Genomic DNA, 22,223 nt, shown 5'->3' on the forward strand with positions numbered 1-22,223 from the left:
TTTAAGGTGACGGAAACGGAACACCCCTACCTGGGAACCTACCTGGAAAGGTGAATTAGATAGATTTGATGCATGCATGCAAATTTGAGGACGGTCCATTAAAGAGTTTAATGTGACTACTTGAACTTATTTAATTTCAAAGAAAAAAGTTGTTTTTCAGCAAATAAAACTGACTTAGATTAAAATCAGTAGCCGAATGGTCTATGTTAATAAACCCCTAGGTAGAACATTCAGTGGGAGGTACTTGGGGTATCTGATGCTTCATTTAAACCTCTCACGTTTCTCCTTTAATTGTCCACACCGTGAGATCTATCCTCAGCCTCGTGGTACCCTGGGAATATCCCCTTAAAGGATGGTGTTTGGGTAGATCAGTATCAAGTGGATAGAGAGAATGTTCATTGTAAGTGGGAGCGGGAAGTGCGACAGCATATCCCACGGTCTCTCTCGTTAGGTTGGATAAAGTTTCTATGCATCACCCCAAGACACCCTGAGAGTGTCCCCCTATAGGATGATAGTTTTACACTTTTCTTTATTTGATCTCCTATATAGGATAAGATCATTTAGTCTCTTGTCCTAATCTGCTTTTTCCCTACGGCGGGCGCATTAGGGCGGGACTCTAGGGCCGAAAACGAGGGGTTACACTTACATGGAATTGTTAAGAGTTAATAGTTCTGGACCGAACAAATGGTGACTGTTAGGTGCAATTTCAAGAGTTGGTTCTGCCTAATGGTTGAGAGTGTCTCATCCCAGTGAAGAGACATTTGATCACCCCACCGGTGACGTTTGTCCTGCCTCCTAGGGCATCATTGCGAAATAGAAGTCTTTTCACTTAGGGTACTTGGAAATTATTTTGCTAAAACTAAAATTGGTGTTAGAATGTGGTTTAGCATAGATTTATTAAGTTTGTTCTATTTTCAGCAACGTAGTAATGGCCACTGCCACTTTAGTTCTACTTAGCGACGATAAACTGACTAGCGAGAATTACGCTAGTTGGAAACACACGATCACAATAATACCGATCATCAATGATCTCAGATTTGTCCTTACGAAGGATTTTCCTCCTATTCCACCTCCTAATGCCGCTTGAAATGTTCGGAAGGCTTATAAGTGTTGGACACGGACGAATGAGAAGGCTCGAGCCTATATCTTGGCTAGTCTTAACAACGTTTTGGCCAAGAAGCATGAGCCCATGGTTTCAACGTGTGAGATCATGGAGTTGTTGAGCGTTGAACACGGGTGAATGAGAAGGCCCGAGCCTATATCTTGGCTAGTCTTAACAACGTTTTGGCCAAGAAGCATGAGCCCATGGTTTCAACGTGTGAGATCATGGAGTTGTTGAGGTTGATGTCCTAAAGTCTCGTGTCCTGTAGTTTGTAAACAGTTTGTATGAACACTTGTGATGTATAATATATGATATTTACTTCACTTCTTGATTTTGCTCATTTGGATATTTTATTTGTTTTACCATAAACAAATAAACTAAAATCCCTGGTTTTCTTTATGTAACTTAAGCATATATGTGGTGACATACAAGTGGATCATGTCTTAAATGATAACCAAAATGGTTTGTAGTATATGGATATAGGAGGGAAACCTTATCTTGGTAACGCTATGGATGCGGCCCGCTTTGTGGAATAGTTATAAGTGTTGTGACTTGTCACAGATGGTCTGATCTTGATCATTCGTGTAGGGGACATGCGAGCGGGGGCATCCTATACAAAGAGTTTGTATAAGACCTAACACGAAGTGTTAACGTCTCATTATATATTATCGTTCATGATAGAGACTCCACTTCACTAGAATGACCATAGATAACATGACCTCAATCCTGAGTGAGTTGGAAACTTCTGCTATTGAGGGCGGTCCTTTGATTTGCATGGGTGTGAGTGGCAAGGTCGTCGACTCAAACCTACCACTTTGGGGATTCATCTGATTTGGGAGCTGGGAACTCAACTACACAAGATGGAATTCACTCCTTCCCCAAAGCATGAGCAAGTAGATAGATAGCTTCCTTAAGGGTTGATCCCAGACTTTAACGTCTCACACCTTCTCATGGCCCGAGAGGTATTCACACATAGTTGGACTATATATATTGTTCACTAGAGGGATCAGTGGTACTTAAGGAGTGAGATGTAACTACAGGGGAAAATGATAAATTGCCCAGTTGTACTTACAAGACATCTGTGAAGGTTATCGTACTATGATTGGTATATCCGATGGACATGGAAATATACTGTAGTAAAGAGTTCAGCTTGTCAGTCTTTAATGGAATGTCTGGCAGTTATATGGATGGTGGATCTTCGTGGCTAAAGTTTAGTCAGCTATTCACGTACCGTTGGAGCTTCGAACCATAAGTTCATAAGGTCCCTTGGTAGCTTGGATACAAGTTGAGAATCAGTTTTTGGGTCAGTTTGAAATGTTCAAATTGACAAGAGGGAGTTCGATTATATATGATATAATTAACTGGTTAATTAATATATGATATGATTGACTAAATGTATGAGATACATTATTTTGGAGGGAAATTGGATATAAATATGATTTATATCATGTAGAGGAGAAAACACTATAGTTGATATATTGATATCAAACTATAGGTTAAGAATATAATATGATTATATTCATAATTTATTAATTGGACGGTTATAAGATAATTGGCCGGCGTTTCTCCTGATCTCGTGCGTTAATGGGAAGTTCAATTCAGTCTTAGTAACTGAAGAATAAAACGAAAATTGTCTCATTTTGCACAAGACACGCATAATTGCTCACGATGTGAAAAGCCTTCTATCGCTTTGTGTTTGAGAGCCTATACGATAGCGCCCGCTTACTAAACGATCGCACGCCCGCGCCCGCACTCTACGATCGCCTGCACTTTCCTAACGATCGCTTATCTTTTCATAGACGAGATCGCTTAGCACTTAAGCTGAACTAGACGATCGTATATGACGATTTAGCTTTTACCACATGATCGTGTACCCCACACTAAACGATCAAGTACCTGACTATACGATAGTCTTATCATTCTCCCACTTGCTTGATCGTAGTATACGATAGCCTTTCATCCCCCTTCTATCAATTTCATCAAAGCCCACCCTTTGGATTTTCACTCAAAGAATACTGAGGGCTTCGAGTGGTGGTGTCGTCCTCGTTTGCTATTGTTCGTGCGAAGCTGTTCATGTAGACGATTGGGGTGTTGCTGGACACTTACTTGCTGAGCTAGTGAGAGCGAGAGGCATGCATTCACGTGAAGAAAAGTCTTTAACTGGTATATTCTCTCAGTCTCTTGTATTTTATCTTTGAACGCATACCTGTAATTTAAAGTTATCAATGCATATCTATTTGTTTGAATATATATGTGGAAATTCTGTCACAATGAATTAGAAAGATCCGCTTCCGCTCATCCTTCAAGAGTTCCTCTCATTGATCCCTTTACCCATCGTAGTACCATTGGGGCCTTATAATACCTGACTAATACCAGACCCGACAAAGCCTTTTTTTTTTTATAAATAAACTTAGTCAATTTCTCAAAGCCCCCACAGATGTTCATTGGTCAATAGTGAAACTAGTACTACGTTATCTCAAAGGGACTCTTGACTATGGATTACTGTTACAATCGAGTGATCGATTGTCGATTACCGCCTTTTCTGATGCGGATTGGGCTACTAATATAGATGAGAGGAAGTCGATGGCTGCTTATTGTGTATTCTTGGGTTTGTCTTTGGTGTCTTGAACCTCTAAAGAGCAGGTTGTTGTAGCACGTTCAAGTACTGACTCTGAGTACCGAGCCCTTGCCCAAGCTACTGTCGAGATCATGTAGATTTAGAACTTATTGACTGAAATTGGCTTCTCGACACTATCTGCTCCTATAATGTGGTGTGATAACCTTGGTGGAGGCGCCCTAGCTACAAATCCAGCCTTTCATGCGCGAATGAAGCATATTGAAATTGATGTTCACTACATTCGTGATCAAGCTCTTCGAAGGAAGTTGTCTGTTCGTTAGGTTCCCTCCAACAAACCGTTAGTTGATTGCCTTACAAAACCTCTTTCACATTCTCAGTTTTCATATCTTCATGGCAAACTCAGGCTAGTTCCACCACCCAATCGTCTGAGGAAGGATATTGAGGTAAAGGCAGGTCAAGAGAAGAGTCGACCACATCTAGGCCCACATAGACTAAAATTGCTATAGTCTGTTATTTTTCCTTTTCATCATTATTCGTTTTAGCATTCTTTCAAGTATATATATTGGACCTTTTCCCATCGTTTTCAGTGTGGAGAAAGCTGAGTATATCTCTTGGAAATAATACTTCAGTGAGGAAATTTTCCAAGATCAAATTCTCCTTTCTTGTTCCATTGATTTATAATTATCGTGCCGTCGGTTCATATCGGGCGAAGACTTCTGACCATAGATAGAGATTGAAATTGCTAGGGTTTGGACAGCCTTATGCTACAAATGACGAAACCTTCATTTAATTATGGCCTCCATTTTGACTGTTTAAATACAGAGTATGAAGATTCAAAGAGTCAAGTCTATGCAAATGGCTGGTCAATTGGGCGTAAATTGGACCTCTCCAATTCATCGAACCGTATTTTCCCATAGACTGCGTTGTAAATTTCTGGAGGATGCCCCCACCTTGATTTTTATTCTCTTTCCGTCCAGTTTCTTCGAGATTTCAATACCTGGCTGGAAACCCTAGAAATCATAAACAACTCGGAGAAGTAGACTTGGGGATCGAGGTAGATTTATGAATACGGAATTCCATATGGGGTTATTCTGTTTCCTTTTGTCCTTTGTTCTCACTCAGCTAGTGGCACTTCCGTTGGCTAGGAGGGATAGCAGTTACGTTCGTCCATTTTGCCCGTTATTCGAGTGTGGAAATCTGGGCCTCATAGGATTCCCTTTTAACAATGTGTCGCTCACTGATTGCGGATTATACACTGTTAAAAACTGCTCAGGACAGCCAAAAATCCAGCTGAAACGTGAAGAAGAAATTTGGTTTGATGTTGTTGCCATATCTCAGTCCAATGTCATCCATATCGATGACCCAGAACTTCAGAAGCGAATAAATACTCGCAGTTGTTCTATTCTGGACGATCTAGCTCTTCCAACGTCTCCTTCATCTTCTTTATCCGCAGATTATACTCTTACTTTGTATAATTGCACTCATAAACCTATAGATGGTCTTCCTCTTTTCGACAGTTCATTTAGTTGCCCTGGTTATTACTCGTACGTCAACACCAGTGCTTCCCCCAACTGTCCCACTTCCAAGTCTGAATTTTTTATTCCAATTCGCCCGATTGATGCCAATAACTCAGCTGTTGAGTTTACTTCTAATTTCCAACTTCAAGTCACCATATCTACTCCTTGTACTCAATGTTTTCGTAGCGGAGGCCAATGCTCGAATACCCGAGGACAGTTCGTATGTAAAGGTGGAAACACAAAAATAGGTACTCTCTCATGATTTTGTAATTTTTTCTTTCCTTCCCACTTTCTAATTATAGATTTTTATAGATTTTTTTTAGTTCTGTCAAACAAATATTTACTTTTATATATACATATACACTAAACAGAAACTAATATAACTTAGACTAATACCTCAATACATACTATTATAACTAATGGACTAGAATAAACAATTAAGCACCCCAAACAATTTCTAAATGGTTAACAAATGGGGTCGGTGAATTACAATTTTCTAGTTTCTATTTCATTTTCCCTTCTCTGTTTCCTCCCATATTAACTGGAAAAGTGTCTTGGTTTTTCAGATGTGTTTTTGAACTGTGTTTTTGTCTATGATCTGTACTTTCCAGAACAAAAGTAAGAACTTTTGGATAGCAATGGTAACTTTCTTTAAGAAGTTCTAATTCTTGTCTAAATTTGCTTGAAGTCGATAGACATCCCTAGCGAAATGAAATATGTGTATTTTTTTCTTTTTTTCAATGTATCAAATGAAGACTTCATTTGATAATTAGAACTTCTGAGAAAATAGAAGTTCATGTTGGTGTATCCTAAATATATTGGAATAATAAGAACCATCTAAAGAGTAACAAAAGGAAAAAAACAACAAAGAAAGAGAACAAAGCATGAAAACAAGAGAGAAGAATTTGGTATGAAGGATCAAGTGCTTTAATTGAATTATGTGTTCATTGAAGTGGAAACATTAGTTATTGGGAATGCGATCAAAGTCCCACGTTCGCTATATAAGGGGATAATCATAAATTTATAAGAGAGACAACTATCTTCAATGGTATGAAGCCTTTTAGGTGAAACAAAAAACAAAGACATAGGGGCATGTGCCCTAGGTAGACACTATCATACCATTGTGGAGATATCTCAAAGCCGAATTCCCACTAAGAAGAGAGTACTTTTGTGATTTTTTAACCATAGGTTTCTTTCTGGTGGGAGTTGGATTTTGTGTTGAGTGAAGTATTTTCCAAACTCCATTAGCCCCCTCAAAGCACTTCTGATATTTATCCTATTTCATTTTTTTTTTTTTCAGGACAATCAAATTTGCAGAAGAAAATATTTATCACAGGTACTATATATACAGACTTCTAGCTTTTGCTAAAATTTGATGCCAAAGTCTCTCTTCTCATTTTACTTTCACTATATTTTTAATATACCATTTCAGCATTGCGTTATCTTACTGCCTTACTAATCATATAAATTTGTAACTCCTTCAGTTGCAATTGCTTTAGGAAGCATTATTGTGGTAATCTCCACCGTCATCTTCATCTACAAGAAAAGAAAAGGCATGTCAAACAAAAACAAAATTGATGAAATCATTAGGAGATGTTCAACCCACACTCCCAAGCAATACAGTTACTCAAAGCTGAAGAAAATTACAGACTCCTTCAAGAACAAGCTTGGCCAAGGGGGATTCAGCTCTATCTACAAAGGGAAGTTACCCGATGGTCGTGAAGTGGCAGTGAAACTGTTGAATGAATCCAATGATAACGGTGAAGACTTTATGAATGAAGTGGTTAGCATCACCAGAACTTCGCACCTAAACATAGTCACTCTCTTAGGTTTCTGCTATGAGCAGGGGAAAAGAGCCTTGGTTTATGAGTATATGCCTAAAGGGTCATTAGATAAATACATATTTCATCGAGGACAACAAAGAGAAAATGAAACAGTTATGGATTGGAACATGTTGTATAGCATAGTTACGGGTGTGGCTCGAGGATTAGAGTATTTGCATCAAGGCTGCAACACAAGGATTTTACATTTTGACATCAAACCACACAACATTCTTTTGGACAATGAGTTCTGCCCCAAAATCTCAGATTTCGGGCTTGCCAAGCAATGCAAGGCTAGAGAAAGTCACATGTCGATGACGGGTGTGAAAGGGACCGCAGGATTTATGGCGCCAGAAGTAATATTTAGAAATTTTGGTAAAGTTTCACACAAGTCTGATGTTTATAGTTTTGGAATGTTGGTTCTTGAGATGGTGGGTGAAAGAAAGAGACCTGGTGAATTAGGAGTTGGGGAAAACAAAGAAGAGTACTTTCCGGATTGGATATATGAGGATTTGGGAAGAAGTGATGTAGATGGAGGGCTTTGGTGGGGCAGCACAGAGGAAGAAGAAGAAAGGGCGAGAAAAATGATAATTGTTGGATTGTGGTGCATCCAGACATTGCCAGAGGAGAGGCCATCAATGAGTGTTGTGGTGGCTATGTTGGAAGGGAGTGTTGATGGCTTACAAATTCCGCCCAAGCCGACCTTATTTCAACCTCCTACTGCATTTCCCCATCGTTCTTCATCATCCTCCTCCTACTGCATTACCACACTCGAAGATATATTCCGTTTTTCGACGACCTGACTCAAAGACCAAAATACTCAATTAAGCAATTCTCCTATTAGGGGTTTAAATTCATTTCCTTTCAAAACAGTAGTAACAAAATGATAAAGGCTTGCAAGACTTTCAACTAGAATTTTGTTACATATCGTGCTGTGAAAACCAAAATCTTTCGATCAAATAAGCTTTCAAGACTAAACATATTTTCAAAGGCATACGAAATCTCTCAACGTCTCGATGTTGTTTTTTAAAAGTTTTCTTTTTAGGCCACAGGGTTATAGCACAATAATTGAGCTTTGAAACGGGCCAGACCCTCTGCCATTTTGGATGTAGATGGTCTCAAAGTCGAAAGTAGTGGAAAAGTGAGGTGTAAGCTTTAATGGTGGAATTGGGTTGGCCTACAAATGAATGCCCATTGAATTCATCAATTCTGTTGGTGCTTCTTTTACTCAAGTCTCTTGTCCACGTTTATGAAGGGAACATTTGTTAGAGGAATTTACGGAGGATTTAAGAAGAGAATGGACTAGCAAAGAGTCATTAAAATCTTATAAATAGAAAAATCCCAAAAAAATTTACATGCAAAAAGTTCTAAAACTACTTTATAATATTTTTAAATATTTTTTTATATTTAAAAAGGTCCCTAAAAACAATAGAAATTAGATTCTAATTGTGAGCTCATCTTTTTGTTTGTCAACCGACCCTTCGTTTAAGGGATTATTATAGATTTAATCCCTTTTGAAAACTTATTTTAAAATTTGTCTAAATGTTTGAATGTTTTTATTTAAGGGATTTAATGTTATTTTTGGACAAAAATACCTCTAGCATTTTTAATGTCGGAGAGAGAAAATGTGATTAATTATCTGAGATTTCTCCTAATTTTCAATTGAAGAGATAAAATGCATTTAATATTATTCTATTTTTCATTTAACACATCTGACGTATCAAGCAATTGGTTTTTCTGACGAATTTATGGTTATTTTAAATATATCTTAGAGCATTATTTAGATATTTGCAAATATTCTAACTAAAATTTGAAATATACCACAGTATGTCAATCAGAAATTGACTCAATATTCAACATAAATTCTAGTATATATCGTAAATTTCTTTTATATCACAATATATATAGTCTCAATAAATCAAAATTTAACAACAACTCCCTAATCGAAGTGTGATTCAAAATTAATTTAGTAACTTCAACGTACCACAATATATCACAGTATATATCGTACATTTCATATTTTCAAATAAACAAATGTATATACAAATACATATTGGTATACACACATGTGCGCTCACATACATTTGAAGTCAAACTTGAGGACAAAAAATCATATTATTTTCAAATAGGAAAAAATCTCAACTAATTAATAATATATAATAAATACATTTAAAGCTTAAATAGAATTCATTGGGATTTCTGACTAATTAAATGGAATTTATGAAATATATTGTGATACAAATAGAGTTTTTTATATATACTATGAACTATGTTGAACGCTGAGTGGTTTATATACTGTTGTATATTGAAATTGTTAAATTAATTTTGAATTACATTTCTGTTAGGGAATTGGTATTAAAGTTTGATTTATTGGGATTATACATACAATGATATAAAAGATTTTTTTTATATATACTGGGATTGATATTGAACATTGAGTTAATCTTTGATTTATATACCATAGTATATTTCATATATTGGTTAAACATTTGCAAACAACTAAAACAATGTTCTAAGGTATATTTAAAATAACTAGTAACCCGTCAGAAAAACCAATTGCTTGATACGTCCAAATGTGTTAAATGTAAAATAAAATCATACTAAATGTATTGTCTCTCTTTAATTGACAATAAGAAAAAATCTCAAATAATTAATAGAATACAATAAATGTATATTGTCTCTCTTTAATTGACAATAAGAAAAAATCTCAAATAATTAATAGAATACAATAAATGTATATTATCTCTCCAACGTTGAAGATGATTCATAAATATGAAAAAAGATATCATAAATGCAATTTCTCTCTCCAATTGTCTACCACAAGGAGTATAATTATAGGTTGAGAATAAAAAAGTAGCTGAATCCTAATTTTTGTGTATTTAACCAACTGACTTAAACACTTGTGTAAATAATAAAAAAATGTTGACATAATTGAAATATGAGGTCTTTATTAAAGTGTTATATGTTGTTAACTCTTAATTCAACAATATTTGAAACTATTTTTTTAAGTTGAAGGGATGAAGTTTATTTTATTTTAAAAATTGAAAGACAAGTTAGAAAAGAGGGGAAAAAAAAATAAAGTGAGCTTAACTCAAAGCTAATTGATATGATTTTTCTTTCGAACAATAATTAAGTACAGTCTAGGTTATATTTAACTCATATGCTCCCCACTTCTTTTATCATACACAAAAGAAGCAACGAGATAGGTATATTTAAGAGAGCTAAATAGTTGTCAAATGAGTTTAAATTTAATATGTTAAATGGGGCACATGGAGGTCAAAGTGTCAAACTATATACACAAAAGACGAAAATCTTTGGGATATGGATTTGAAAGAAACTATAGAACAATTCAACGGTCTATGATTTGAGGCTCACATACTCTGAAATTCAATTCATTTAGACACACAACACTACCCAAAAGTTCAACTCCACCCACATTCACACCCAAAAAAATCCCTCCAACTCCAATCAATCCCCACTTTAAACCATAAATTTCTCTCTGTTTCCCCTCAATTTTCTGCCTTCTAATCTTATCTTCCCAACCCAGATGGTGTCAAATCTCTCCATCTTTATTTTCATTATCATCTTCCTCTCGCCGGAAACATCCTCCACCTCCGCCGCCGTTGACTTCCATTTTGAGGCCTGCCGGCGGCCGATGTCCTGCGGCGACAACCAGACAATTCAATACCCATTTTACATCCAAGATCGCCAACGGCCGTTCTGTGGGTACCCGGGATTTAAGCTGAAATGTCATCAAAACGGCCACCCGATTCTCCATCTCGCCGGCAGGGACTTCTTCATCCGCCATATTTCATACGAAGATCACTCCGTCCGACTCTCCGACCACGCCATTTTAACAGCATCTGACTGTAGTCCTCTGATTCGAAACCTCTCTGTTCTGCCTAACGAACGGTTCCGTCTCGCCGCCGGACAGGACGGCATTTGCGGCAGAGAGGAAAGCCGGGATGAGGCGGAGAGAAATGGGCTGGTGGTGGAATGGACGGCCGGAGAGTGTAGATTCTGCAACAACAGCGATGGGTTCTGTGGATTTGATAGTTCGACTCATCTTTTCAAGTGTTATTGTCCTGATCGACCCCATGCTTTTCACTGTACTCCGCCGGGTTAGTTCCATTTTCTTTGGATTGCTTTGCTTCTTTTCTTCTTCACAACAAAATCGATTCTTCAAATATATTAAACTCTCATTTTTGCTTAAATCTCATTTTGGTTGCAGCCCATACAAAAAAGTTTTAATGCTCTTTAATCGTTTATGCAAATGTTAATTTTACTTCGACGAAGAGGATTCTTAAAAATTTCCACTTATGGGCAAGCAAGCAAGTAATGGTTTGATTATGCTACAATTGTTTTTAGGACAACAAAAACCTTGTTTTTTTAAAAAAAAATAAAATTAAAAAAAAAGGAATAAAAAGGAAAAAAGAAAAAACTTAGGTTATGTTCTAGTTATGCTCTCACTAAATTATCTACCATAATTTGTTATATGGTGTACGAATTTTTTTAAAATATTTTATGAAAGTGGGTGACATAAAAATAGATGTGTTGACCCTTTCAAATAATACTTTTTAATTTATCAATATTCGCTTTTAATTGAAATGATTTTATTTGAGAAATTATTTGGTTAAACTTTAAAATGTGGCTAATATTTTTTCCAAAGTGGAGTGAATTGGAGAAGTAAAAATATTAATGCTGTCTCATTTAATAACATTACGATTTTTGGTGTGTTTACATTAGTTAAATTTTCTTTTTTAGGGTGTTTATGTGAGGTTAACAAGTTAATTTTACATCTTCAAGCTACATTATAAATAAGTTCAAAATAATATAATTAAAGTAGATATAAGTCTATATCTTTCAACATTGTGCTCCAAAAAAAGGGGTTAAGAATAATATAATATATAAAAAAAACCTAAAACTTTATTTTTTGTTTGTTAATCATTTTGTTTTCGTTTTCTGTTTTTGAAAATTAAATTCATTTTATTTAAATTTTTTAAAGTGATTTACATATTTCTTAAATATAATTATTAAATTCTTAGTTAAATTCTAAAATAATAATAATAACTTTTTATAGTTTTTAAATTTTTGTTTGATTTTAAAATCATTAATTAATGAAAAAATTGAGAGTAAAAAAGTAGTATATACAAACTTTAAGTTTAAAAAATAATAAATAAAAGAATAAACTGTTACGAAACGACAAAAATGTCAGCATGTTAAGTTTTTTGTTTTTTCTCTTTACAAATAAATAAATTAATAGGACTGCATAAGGAAATAAAGTGGATTTGGGTGACTTTTGATTTGCATTGGGATTAGGCCAAAGGGTTTTAATATTTTTGGATTAAATAATCATAAAGTTTCCGTTAACGGCATGTGGACGTGTGGGGCCGGGGTTAAATGTGGAAAGGAGGTCAAGTTGCGTTGTACATTCATGGAATTTATTAAAAGACGTCGGCACTCATTAATTACTACACTTTTCTTGTCTCGTCGCAATTTTATTGGAAATCTTATAAAAATAAGAAGAGGAAATAAATATATTTTTATTTGTTCAATTTAAATATTTTCCCTAATTTTTTTGAATAACATTAATTAAATATCAGTTATTATTTTTAAAAATGAAAATTAAGAAGTTATTTGAAAATGATTCAAATATGTTTTTTTTTTTTAATTGTTATTTCTATTTCTAAGCCAGTTTCGCGACAATCCATTTATTTTGTTCATCTTGGCGTATTAGGGACTTTTTTTGTCGGGAGTAATTTTGATAGGGTTAAATTTATTTTTATTACTTTTTATTCAATATGATCATATATTTAATTATTTAAAACCATTTCAATGATATGAAAGTATAATTTTTTAAAAAAATGAAATAAAATGGTAAATTATTTTAAGTAATTAAATACGTATCTTGAAATAATTTTATCATAATTTTAATAATTTAGATCGTACTATTATTTTCTATTTTATATCCTATCTTGTTTATAAATGGTTATAAAACATTTCTTCTTCAAACAACAATTTTGTTCAGTTAAACAAATATATTTTTGACATTTGAGTTTTCATAAAATCAATGATTTAGTTGTAAATTTTGATTTGTAACAATTGAGTCCAAAAAAATTCAAAATTATAGGTTGTATTTGGTAATTTTTTGTTTTGGTTTTTGAAAATTAAGCATATTTCTTCCCCATTTCTTATAATATTTGCATTTTTGTTAGGTACAGTAGTTAAATTTTTAGTCAAATGTCAAAACAAAAGTTACTTTTTTTAGTTTTTAAAATTTGACTTGGATTTTTAAATAATTGGTAAAAAACGTAGATAATAAAGGAATAAATTCGGAGGTGAAAGCAATATCTATAGACTTAAATTTCAAAAACACAAACAAAAAAACAAAATTGTTACAAAACGGGAGATTAATAATTGTTACAAAACGAGAGATTAATAATTTAGTTATAATACAAGAACTAAATAAATAATTATTAAAGTAGATGAAATAAGATGTTATAAATATAAAAATATATAGATTTAGTTGTTACATGTTAAAGTTTGCGGGAGAAAATGGTTACTAAGCTCAAGGAAAATCATTACTCTAAAAAGTTTAATCTAAATTGGTTTAAAACAGTAATGATAATAATTGAAGTTTCATTTAATCGTTATTTAATTTTGACTTAAAAGTTTTTAAAATTAAATTTAAAATACTACCACCACATTTTATTTAAGAATTTAAATATTAGGTCCAATGGATGGATGAGAGGTGGACGTAGTGGAACGAAATTTTGCATACTTTTGAAATTTGAGATCTTGTTAACATTTTATTTATATGATATTCGTGTGAAATTACTAAAATAGGCTTTCTGTTGTCGTTCTCCAAGCTCTCTATTTCTCGTGTCTCACTCTCTCGATGGGCGATGCCTAACTTCGATCTCCCCTCATTTTTACAATATTTTGATGGCAACACCTTTGCAATGTTCTGATGGGTGACAACAAATGGAGAAAGAGAAAAAAAGAATGATGGAAGAGAAATCGAGAAAAGGAGTAAGAAGAAGAGTGAAAAAGAAAATTAAGAGTAATTTTGTAAGGTAAAAACTGATTTTTAAAATTAGGTCTATTATACAATTATATTTTAAAATATTCCAATAGATAGCACATTTCAATCAACACGAAAACACTCTGGAATATATTTAATATACATATCTGAGGCGGGAATTTGTGAATCGCTCACCGCCGTGCAAGCCATCGCTTCATCTGAAACTCGAGCAATTTCTTCGTCGGCGATGATTATTAAAGCTGTGAGTCTTCTCGTCTTCTTCTTCATCTCAGCTCTCTGATTTTCCTCTGTTGATTGGTTCTAAGTTACGTTCTTCCCATTCACACTATTACATTCTGGTCATCTTACGTTTCTCTATTTCGTAATGCGTGAAAATTTCAGTCACAGACGCGTACTATTCGTCCTCTGTTTTTCTGCAACCAATTTCTGACTTTATCGTGCCGTCGGTTCATCTCGGGCGAAGACTTCTGACCATAGAGATCGAAATTTCTAGGGTTTGGATAGCCTTATGCTACAAATGACGAAACCTTCATTTAATTATGGCCTCAGTTTTGACTGTTCAAATAGAGTTTATGAAGAGTCAAAGAGTCAAGTCTATGTAATGGCTGGTCAATTGGGCGTAAATTGGATCTCTCCAATTCATCGACCCGTATTTTCCCCATAGACTGCGTTGTAAATTTCTGGAGGATGCCCCCACCTTGATTTTTATTCTATTCCCGTTCAGTTTCTTCGAGATTTCCGTACCTGACTGGAAACCCTAGAAATCATAAACAACTCGGAGAGGTAGATTTGAGGTAGATTTGGGGATCGAGGTAGATTTATGAATACCGAATTCCATATGGGGTTATTCTGTTTCGTTTTGTCATTTCTTCTCGCTCAGCTAGTTGAACTTTCGTTGGCTATGAATGATAGCAGTTACGTTCATCCATTTTGCCCGTCCTTCGAATGTGGAAATCTGGGCCTCATAAGATTCCCCTTTAACAACATGTCGCTCACTGGTTGCGGATTATACACTGTTAACTGCTCAGGACAGCCAAAAATCCAGCTGAGACGTGAAGAAGAACTATGGTTTGATGTTGTTGCCATATCTCAAGCTAATGTCATCCATATCAATGATTCAGAACTAAAGAAGCGAATAAATTCTCGCAATTGTTCTATTATAGACGATCTGGCTCTTCCAGCCTCTCCTTCGTCTTCTTTATCCACAGATAATAATCTTACTTTGTATAATTGCACAGATAAACCTAAAGATGCTATTCCTCTTTTCATAAGTTCATTTAGTTGCTCTGGTTATTACACATACCTCGACCCAAATATTCCACCACCCAAGTGTCCCTCTTCCCAGTCTAAAATTTTTGTTCCAGTTCGCCCGGTTGGTGCTAATAACTCAGCTGTTGAGTTTACTTCTGATTTCCAACTTCAAGTGACCGTATCCACTCCTTGTCATCAATGTTTTTATAGAGGAGGCCAATGCTCGGATTCCCAGGGATACTTCGTTTGTAAAGATGGAAACACAAAAACAAGAAAAGGTATTGACTTATCTGGATTATCTGGATTAGGTTTTACGAGTTGTCTGCAAAAGTCCACGGTACTTTGAATTATCTGTATTAGGTTTTGTGGTTTCTCTCCGTGTTACAGTTTCCTAGTTTCTACTTCATTTCCCCTTCTCTATTTCCTCCTATATTTACTGAAAGAGGGGGTATTGGTATTTCAGATGTGTTTTTGGAGTGTGTTCTTGTGTATGATCTGTACTCTGGAGAACAAAAGCTGGATTACTCTGCAATGAATGGTTATTGGTTCGAAACTAACACCACTCTTTTTCATTGCTATTGCAGATAAGCACAGGAATTTGTGGATAGCACTAGGTGTGTAACTTTCTTTAAGAAGTTTTAATTCCTTCAAGTCGATAGGCACTGAGCATGTGATATCCACCCCCCCACCCTCTCTCTCATGTACTAACATTTATGCTTGTTATTTTCTAGTTGTTTGTCGAAGTGACCGAAACTCTGACTCCAATTCCCCCTCCCTTTTGTCTCCAGGTGTTGCATTCTCAGTTGTAATTCTGCTTTTGTTGTTATTTGCTCTTTGGTACCGTAGAAGAAGGCATGCTGCTCCAAATATCCTAACAAGGAATATATCTTGTGAACCCTACTCAAAATTCGACTTGGATGATGGTGGTGGTGTGTGCTTTGAAGTCCCTGTTTTCTCATATGTCGAACTCGAAGCGGCAACTAACAAGTTTGATCGTGATAAAGAACTTGGAGATGGTGGTTTTGGAACCGTGTATCACGGTAAGACAAAAACATTCTTCTTCTGTACTTGCTTTTGTTGAATTTCATTTTAAGGAGCATATGAAAACAAAAAAATCGTTAGGAACTTATGGTCTACAACTTTGATTTTTCACCCAACTAGGCAAACTCCACGATGGCCGGGAAGTTGCTGTGAAACGCCTTTATCAACATAACTATAGACGAGTAGAGCAATTCATGAATGAGGTTAAAATTCTCACCCGCCTTCGCCATAAAAATCTTGTCTCCCTTTATGGATGTACTTCAAGACGCAGTCGTGAACTTCTCCTTGTTTATGAATTTGTCCCAAATGGTACTGTTGCTGATCATCTCCATGGAGAACAAGCAAGTCCTAGCTTGCTCACGTGGCCTATACGGATGAACATTGCCATTGAAACAGCAAGTGCTTTAGTTTATCTCCATGCTTCGGATATCATTCATCGTGATGTGAAGACTACTAACATTCTCTTAGACAACAATTTTTCTGTCAAAGTTGCTGATTTTGGGATCTCTAGATTATTCCCAAACCATGTTAGTCATGTCTCAACTGCTCCTCAAGGGACCCCTGGTTATGTGGATCCCGAGTATTACCAGTGTTATCAGCTTACGACCAAGAGTGATGTTTATAGTTTTGGTGTCGTATTAATCGAGCTTATATCGTCAATGCCAGCTGTTGATATAACAAGGCATCGGCATGAGATTAACTTGTCTAACTTAGCTGTGAACAAAATTCTAAGACAGGAAATTGATGAGCTGATCGATCCTTGCCTCGGGTATCAATCGGATGAAAATGTTCGGCGGATGATAATGGCCATGGCTTGGCTAGCTTTTCTTTGTCTGCAGCAAGACAAGGAAAGAAGACCTACAATGGAAGAAGCGCTGGAAACTTTGAAGAGGATTGAGAGTGGGGAAGAAAGTGAGAATTTGCAGGATAATAGTGCACTGTTGAAAAGCTTTGATCCATCTCCTTCTCCAGAGTATGATGAGATTGAGTTGTTGAAAAACAAGAGGCAGCAGTTGTCCCCTACTTCTGTTGCTGATAAATGGATCAGCTCAACTTCATTTGTTAGTGCTTCAACTTCAATATCATCCATCTCCTAATTCTTTTTTTCTTTTCTTTTTTGTTTTAATGATAGAAGTTCAGAATCAGATTATGAGAGTTTAGGAAAGAAATAAATCACTTGGCTTCTTTTAAAATACATATATATATAAATAAATGTTATATGTCTGAATGATTTTTTTTTTTTTTTTGTAATTACATACAGGATAGGGAATGTAAACATGAATGGTTGAAAGTTACTCAGCTCTAGAAAGAGAAACATTTTTATACTTTTTTTTTCTTTGGGCTTTTACTTTTTTGGGCCTGGTAGCCCAATGATAAGAATGAAGCATTGACCACAACTTTGTGTTCAGTGGATGCAAAAGCAGTCTGCAGTGGTCAGAGTTTTATTGGTTATTTATGCTTTGTGTACTGCATGTTATAAATGGCCATTCCTCCCATACAAGGAACTCATTCTTTTAAATTTTTTATTGACTTCAATTTAATTTAGTAATTTTAACTTTTATGTTTGTTGTATTCTTTTTAGATTGGTCCATTTTATTTATTCAACTTGATAAATACACTATGGAAATTTATCTCTATGCTTACTACCTTTTCAAACATTATAGGCAGAGAGAAAATCTCCTGTTATTTTGGCATCTCTCTATGAAACCATGTTCTTCATAGAGTAATTCTCTGTCATTTATTTCTAGGAATTATATGATTTTTCTTATCCCTGTGACATAGGTGGTATTTTATTTTATTTTTTGGGAGACCACTCTCAAGTCTCTAGGACATTGATAATTTTTTTTTTTTTTTTTTGCAAATTTGTAATTATTTTTAAAATGAGGATGAAGACTCTCTACCTTTTAGGACTTGGGAATCTAGAAAGATCTATGTTTGGTGAAATGTTGTTGATTAATTGATGTAATTTATAGCTACTAATGTCCACATTCACTACGTGCTATGTATACATTTTTTTTTATGTATATATATATAAAAAAAAAAGAATTATATTATATCTTACTTGAGTGAAATTTTGACTTCGGGTTTTTTAAGAATTTGATTGGTTGTTGGTTAGTTTTAAGATAATATTTTGATTATTTTTTGTCTTATGTTATTTAAATATATATGTTGAAGAATCAGTAGAACATTTTTCTTTCTTTATATGTTAAAAAAACAAACTTATTTAAAAAAAGAAAATTGTAGGAAAGTAAAATTGAAATCAAATATAAAATAAAGTTGATTCCCCACCCCCTAAGATTGAAGTTGGAAAATAGAGCCTATGAAGAGTCGTGTGGTCCAAAGACAAATGAATGGGAAGAAAAATGAAAGGCCAAAAATGAAATGTGTAGAGAGAGAAATGTCATTTTATGTGTACTGTAATCCACAAAAACACACATACTTTGATTTGGTCATTTGCTGCTTTCAAGTCCTTTTCTATATCAACTCCCAAATTCTCGTCCACATAATTCTTTATTTTATATAGTTTTAAAACCCAAATATTAAACTTACAGAACTTGTTTCAGGCTACTTCCGTATCCATCCGTAGTTATTAGTATGTCAGCTAATTGTCGCGTCGTGTTAACTCATCTATAATATGTTAAATTTGCCATGTCATGTAAGCATTTCGTAAATTTTATGGCAACACATAGACTAAATAAAAGTATAGTTCAAAGTTTATTACATAATTATAACTATAGAACTAACAAATTTACCAACTGAATAACTTGGTTGAGAATTAAGATATTCTATAATTATCACATATGTCACACATTTTATTATATATTCTTCTAAATTGTTTGGACCATTTTTCCGTATTGGTCACAAAAATATGTGGCATCATCAGGATATACTGACATTTTGTCTATAATTTTCATTAGGGACACAAGTCACCTTGTAATTTGTCTTAACTTCAGTAATTTTTTATTTTGTCGTTAATATGACTATATTATTTTTATAAAAAAAAATAATTAGAAATAAATCAGGAAAAATCAAATGTTTATATAAGTGAAGATTTAGAGTAGGGTATGTTTGAAATTAAAGATTAAATATTTGTTTAAAAAGAAAATTGTGTTGTAGTTAAAAAGAAAAAGACAAGAAAAATGTGTGAAGCATTGGCATTGGATACCTGAGCATATTATAAATTGAAAATAGAAACCCCTCAATGAGGGACTAAACTTTATATCTAATTGAAGCAATTATTAGGCTATGTATTAGACTATCACATGCTAATCTACCCCTTAATTATAATTAATGAAATTTATATATTAAATCCAGAATTATTTTTCTATTAAGAAAATAAAGTTACTCCTAGTTACTTAATTCCAATGGAAAGAAAATAAGTCTATCCATGTGCTAATCACACCTTTTACTTCTCGTTACTTGTGACTTTTAATTAATTTATCAAAAGATAAAACCTTTTTATTTTTTATTTTTACCTATTCAACCACTGTCAGTATCACTTTCCTACATAATTAAGTATTTGAATTGTGTAACTAAAATATGTTTTGTTTTAATTAGAGTCCATCCAAGAGATGACAGACATAGAATATTTTTATATATAGCTGTCCATTTCCTAAGTCTCATCTTTATATTAGCTTTATAATGTAAACAAAAATTTGATATGGTTATTGAGTTTTCATTTTAAACAAAATCTTTTTTAAGAAAATTTTCCTATATGGAAAAAATGTCAAACTCTTGATAAATTTTAGAAGCAATATATTTTACATACTTTCATATTGATAAATTGATTAGACCAATTATATTTATAAGCTACAAAAATAAAAATTAAGTTGTTAGATAAGAAGAATGAACAATATAAACATAATTCAACGGCATGTAATTGTTTTTTTCAAAGTTCAAAATTTAAATTTCCATATAAAATATCAAAGTATTAAATCTTCACAATCATATTATAGGTTGATCGGATTCTTCGCGTCTTCCAATAGTTTTTTTAACACCCTTAATGATATGATTGGATTTTTCATGACATAATTAAAATTGCTACGAATTAGAGAATATTAAGCTATAAAATAGTAAATTAATTATGAGTGGCGCTGGCACGTGCCGAGCGAAGCGTTTGAGATTTCCACATCATTGTCATGTCATCATTTAATAAAAAACATACTTACTTTTTACTCACACGTGTCAGCTTTTTTACTGTTTTAAATCACCGTACCATGCAATACTTTTTCTCTCGGGCCTTTTCAAATATATTAAAGTAAATGACTTAATTTTTTATCCAACTTAGTAAACGTATTTCATAATTAAAAAAAAAAACTTCTAATCTTATAAGATTGAAAAAGAGAACTCTTATTTAGATGAAACAGAATTATATTTCATCTTTTGAGCTGAATTCATAAATTAGATTCTAATTTAAATAATTACAAATTAGTTATAGTTTGCCTACTAAATATTAGTGGATAGTAAATTATTAATAATTTATTTATAAACATAGTTTACGTTAAAAAAAAATTGTAAAATTATTATTTTGTAATAATATATAATTTATAGGTTAAATTGAAATTTTTTTGTCCCTATAATTTGAAAGAAATTAAAATTTAGATTTTATGATTAATTAATAGCCCATATAGTTTGATAAAAACTTCATAAATAGTCCCTATGATAAGGGTTATTTAAAAGGATTTAACAAATTATAGAGACTATCTGAAGTTATAACTAAAATCTAAATTTTAAAACCATATGGATAATTTTTAACTTTATCCAAATTATAGAGATTGAATTTGGAATTTAACCTAATTATAATATATTATATAATAAATATTTTAATTTTATTAAAATTTGAATTAATTTATAACATGACGTAAACTATATTTGTAAATGTTTTTAACTTTATTTAAAATAATCCTGCATTTTAAATTTTAAAATTCAAATTCTTGATACAATGAAAACTTTAAAATGTTGTTTTCATAATTTATATTATTTGGATCAAAAAATCTGGAAACAATTTTCAGAAATAGAATCCAAGTTGTCTGTCGAACACATATTCAACGAATTCAATAAATTTGAAAACATAAAACATTATCTAGATTGCAAACCAAACGGCTACCGTGAATTTCACTAATTTTTACAAAAACCAACTCATTAATTCCTATAACGTTAAATTTGATATAAATTTAAGTTTGATTCATATACAAATGAATGAAAGTTTATAAATTATAATAAAATTTTACTTCATCCATTTATAGAAATTTTATAATTTTGTATCGTTTTATAATTCATTAGAAACGTGTAACAATATATTTTTAATGTATTTTCGAATAACAACTGGTTTAAAAGTAAAAGTTACAACAATTTTTTTTTTTCAAATTTAACATTAAGATTGAAACATTTATATTAGTTTAGAAGTTTAATATAATGGAACAAAAAAATTGCGGTTAAAAATGAGTAACTTCATAAGTTTGTGGATAAAATTTATTTGTTTTTCCCCCCTACAAATTAAAATTACTCTTGCAAAATAAATAACAAAAACAAAATTTAAGTGACAATAAAAATAAATAATAATTACTAAATTTAAATGGGTCATCATTGTATCAACTATTTGTACCCTCACTCCACGTGCAAAAGGTAAAAAGTTCAGCCAGACATCTAAAAGAAAAAAGTTCCCTTTTTTCTTCTTTTAAATCTTATTTCTCCCTCTGTGCTACAAATATTTCTGTGTATAAAAATTATATTATTTATTTTAAAAAACGAAACTATTAAAAATATTTGTTAGTACAGTAAAATGTCATTTGATAGACGTATATTATTGACCCTGATAATTTTGATAGACTACGATAGATTTCTATCACGGTCATCTTACGATTTGTTG

At 33.1% G+C, this 22,223-nt stretch overlaps 2 protein-coding genes across 5 annotated transcripts; both read left to right on the forward strand.

The window, feature by feature from the left end:
- The first annotated feature begins 4,283 nt into the window (after positions 1 to 4,283).
- On the forward strand, positions 4,284 to 8,011 carry LOC120082139 (LEAF RUST 10 DISEASE-RESISTANCE LOCUS RECEPTOR-LIKE PROTEIN KINASE-like 2.5). 2 transcript variants are annotated; one of them, XM_039037381.1, is made up of 3 exons: positions 4,284 to 5,445; positions 6,498 to 6,533; positions 6,697 to 8,011. In XM_039037381.1, exons 1-3 carry the CDS (start codon positions 4,743 to 4,745, stop codon positions 7,818 to 7,820), a joined length of 1,863 nt encoding a protein of 620 aa, XP_038893309.1. In that variant the 5' UTR covers positions 4,284 to 4,742; the 3' UTR covers positions 7,821 to 8,011. The 2 variants fall into 2 exon arrangements, with proteins under 2 accessions (XP_038893309.1, XP_038893308.1); XM_039037380.1 differs by having other exon boundaries at positions 4,286 to 5,445; positions 6,682 to 8,011.
- A 2,367-nt stretch (positions 8,012 to 10,378) lies between these two features.
- Positions 10,379 to 17,774, forward strand: LOC120081441 (LEAF RUST 10 DISEASE-RESISTANCE LOCUS RECEPTOR-LIKE PROTEIN KINASE-like 1.1). Of its 3 annotated transcripts, none has more exons than XM_039036306.1 (5): positions 11,001 to 11,138; positions 13,887 to 15,591; positions 15,898 to 15,927; positions 16,102 to 16,353; positions 16,475 to 17,774. In XM_039036306.1, exons 2-5 carry the CDS (start codon positions 14,883 to 14,885, stop codon positions 17,449 to 17,451), a joined length of 1,968 nt encoding a protein of 655 aa, XP_038892234.1. In that variant the 5' UTR covers positions 11,001 to 11,138; positions 13,887 to 14,882; the 3' UTR covers positions 17,452 to 17,774. The 3 variants fall into 3 exon arrangements, with proteins under 3 accessions (XP_038892236.1, XP_038892234.1, XP_038892235.1); XM_039036307.1 differs by lacking the exon at positions 11,001 to 11,138 and having other exon boundaries at positions 13,019 to 14,303; positions 14,444 to 15,591; XM_039036308.1 differs by lacking the exon at positions 13,887 to 15,591 and having other exon boundaries at positions 10,379 to 11,138.
- The last annotated feature ends 4,449 nt before the right edge of the window (positions 17,775 to 22,223 follow it).

This window comes from Benincasa hispida, chromosome 7 (genome assembly GCF_009727055.1).
Source record: "Benincasa hispida cultivar B227 chromosome 7, ASM972705v1, whole genome shotgun sequence".
NCBI lineage: Eukaryota > Viridiplantae > Streptophyta > Magnoliopsida > Cucurbitales > Cucurbitaceae > Benincasa > Benincasa hispida.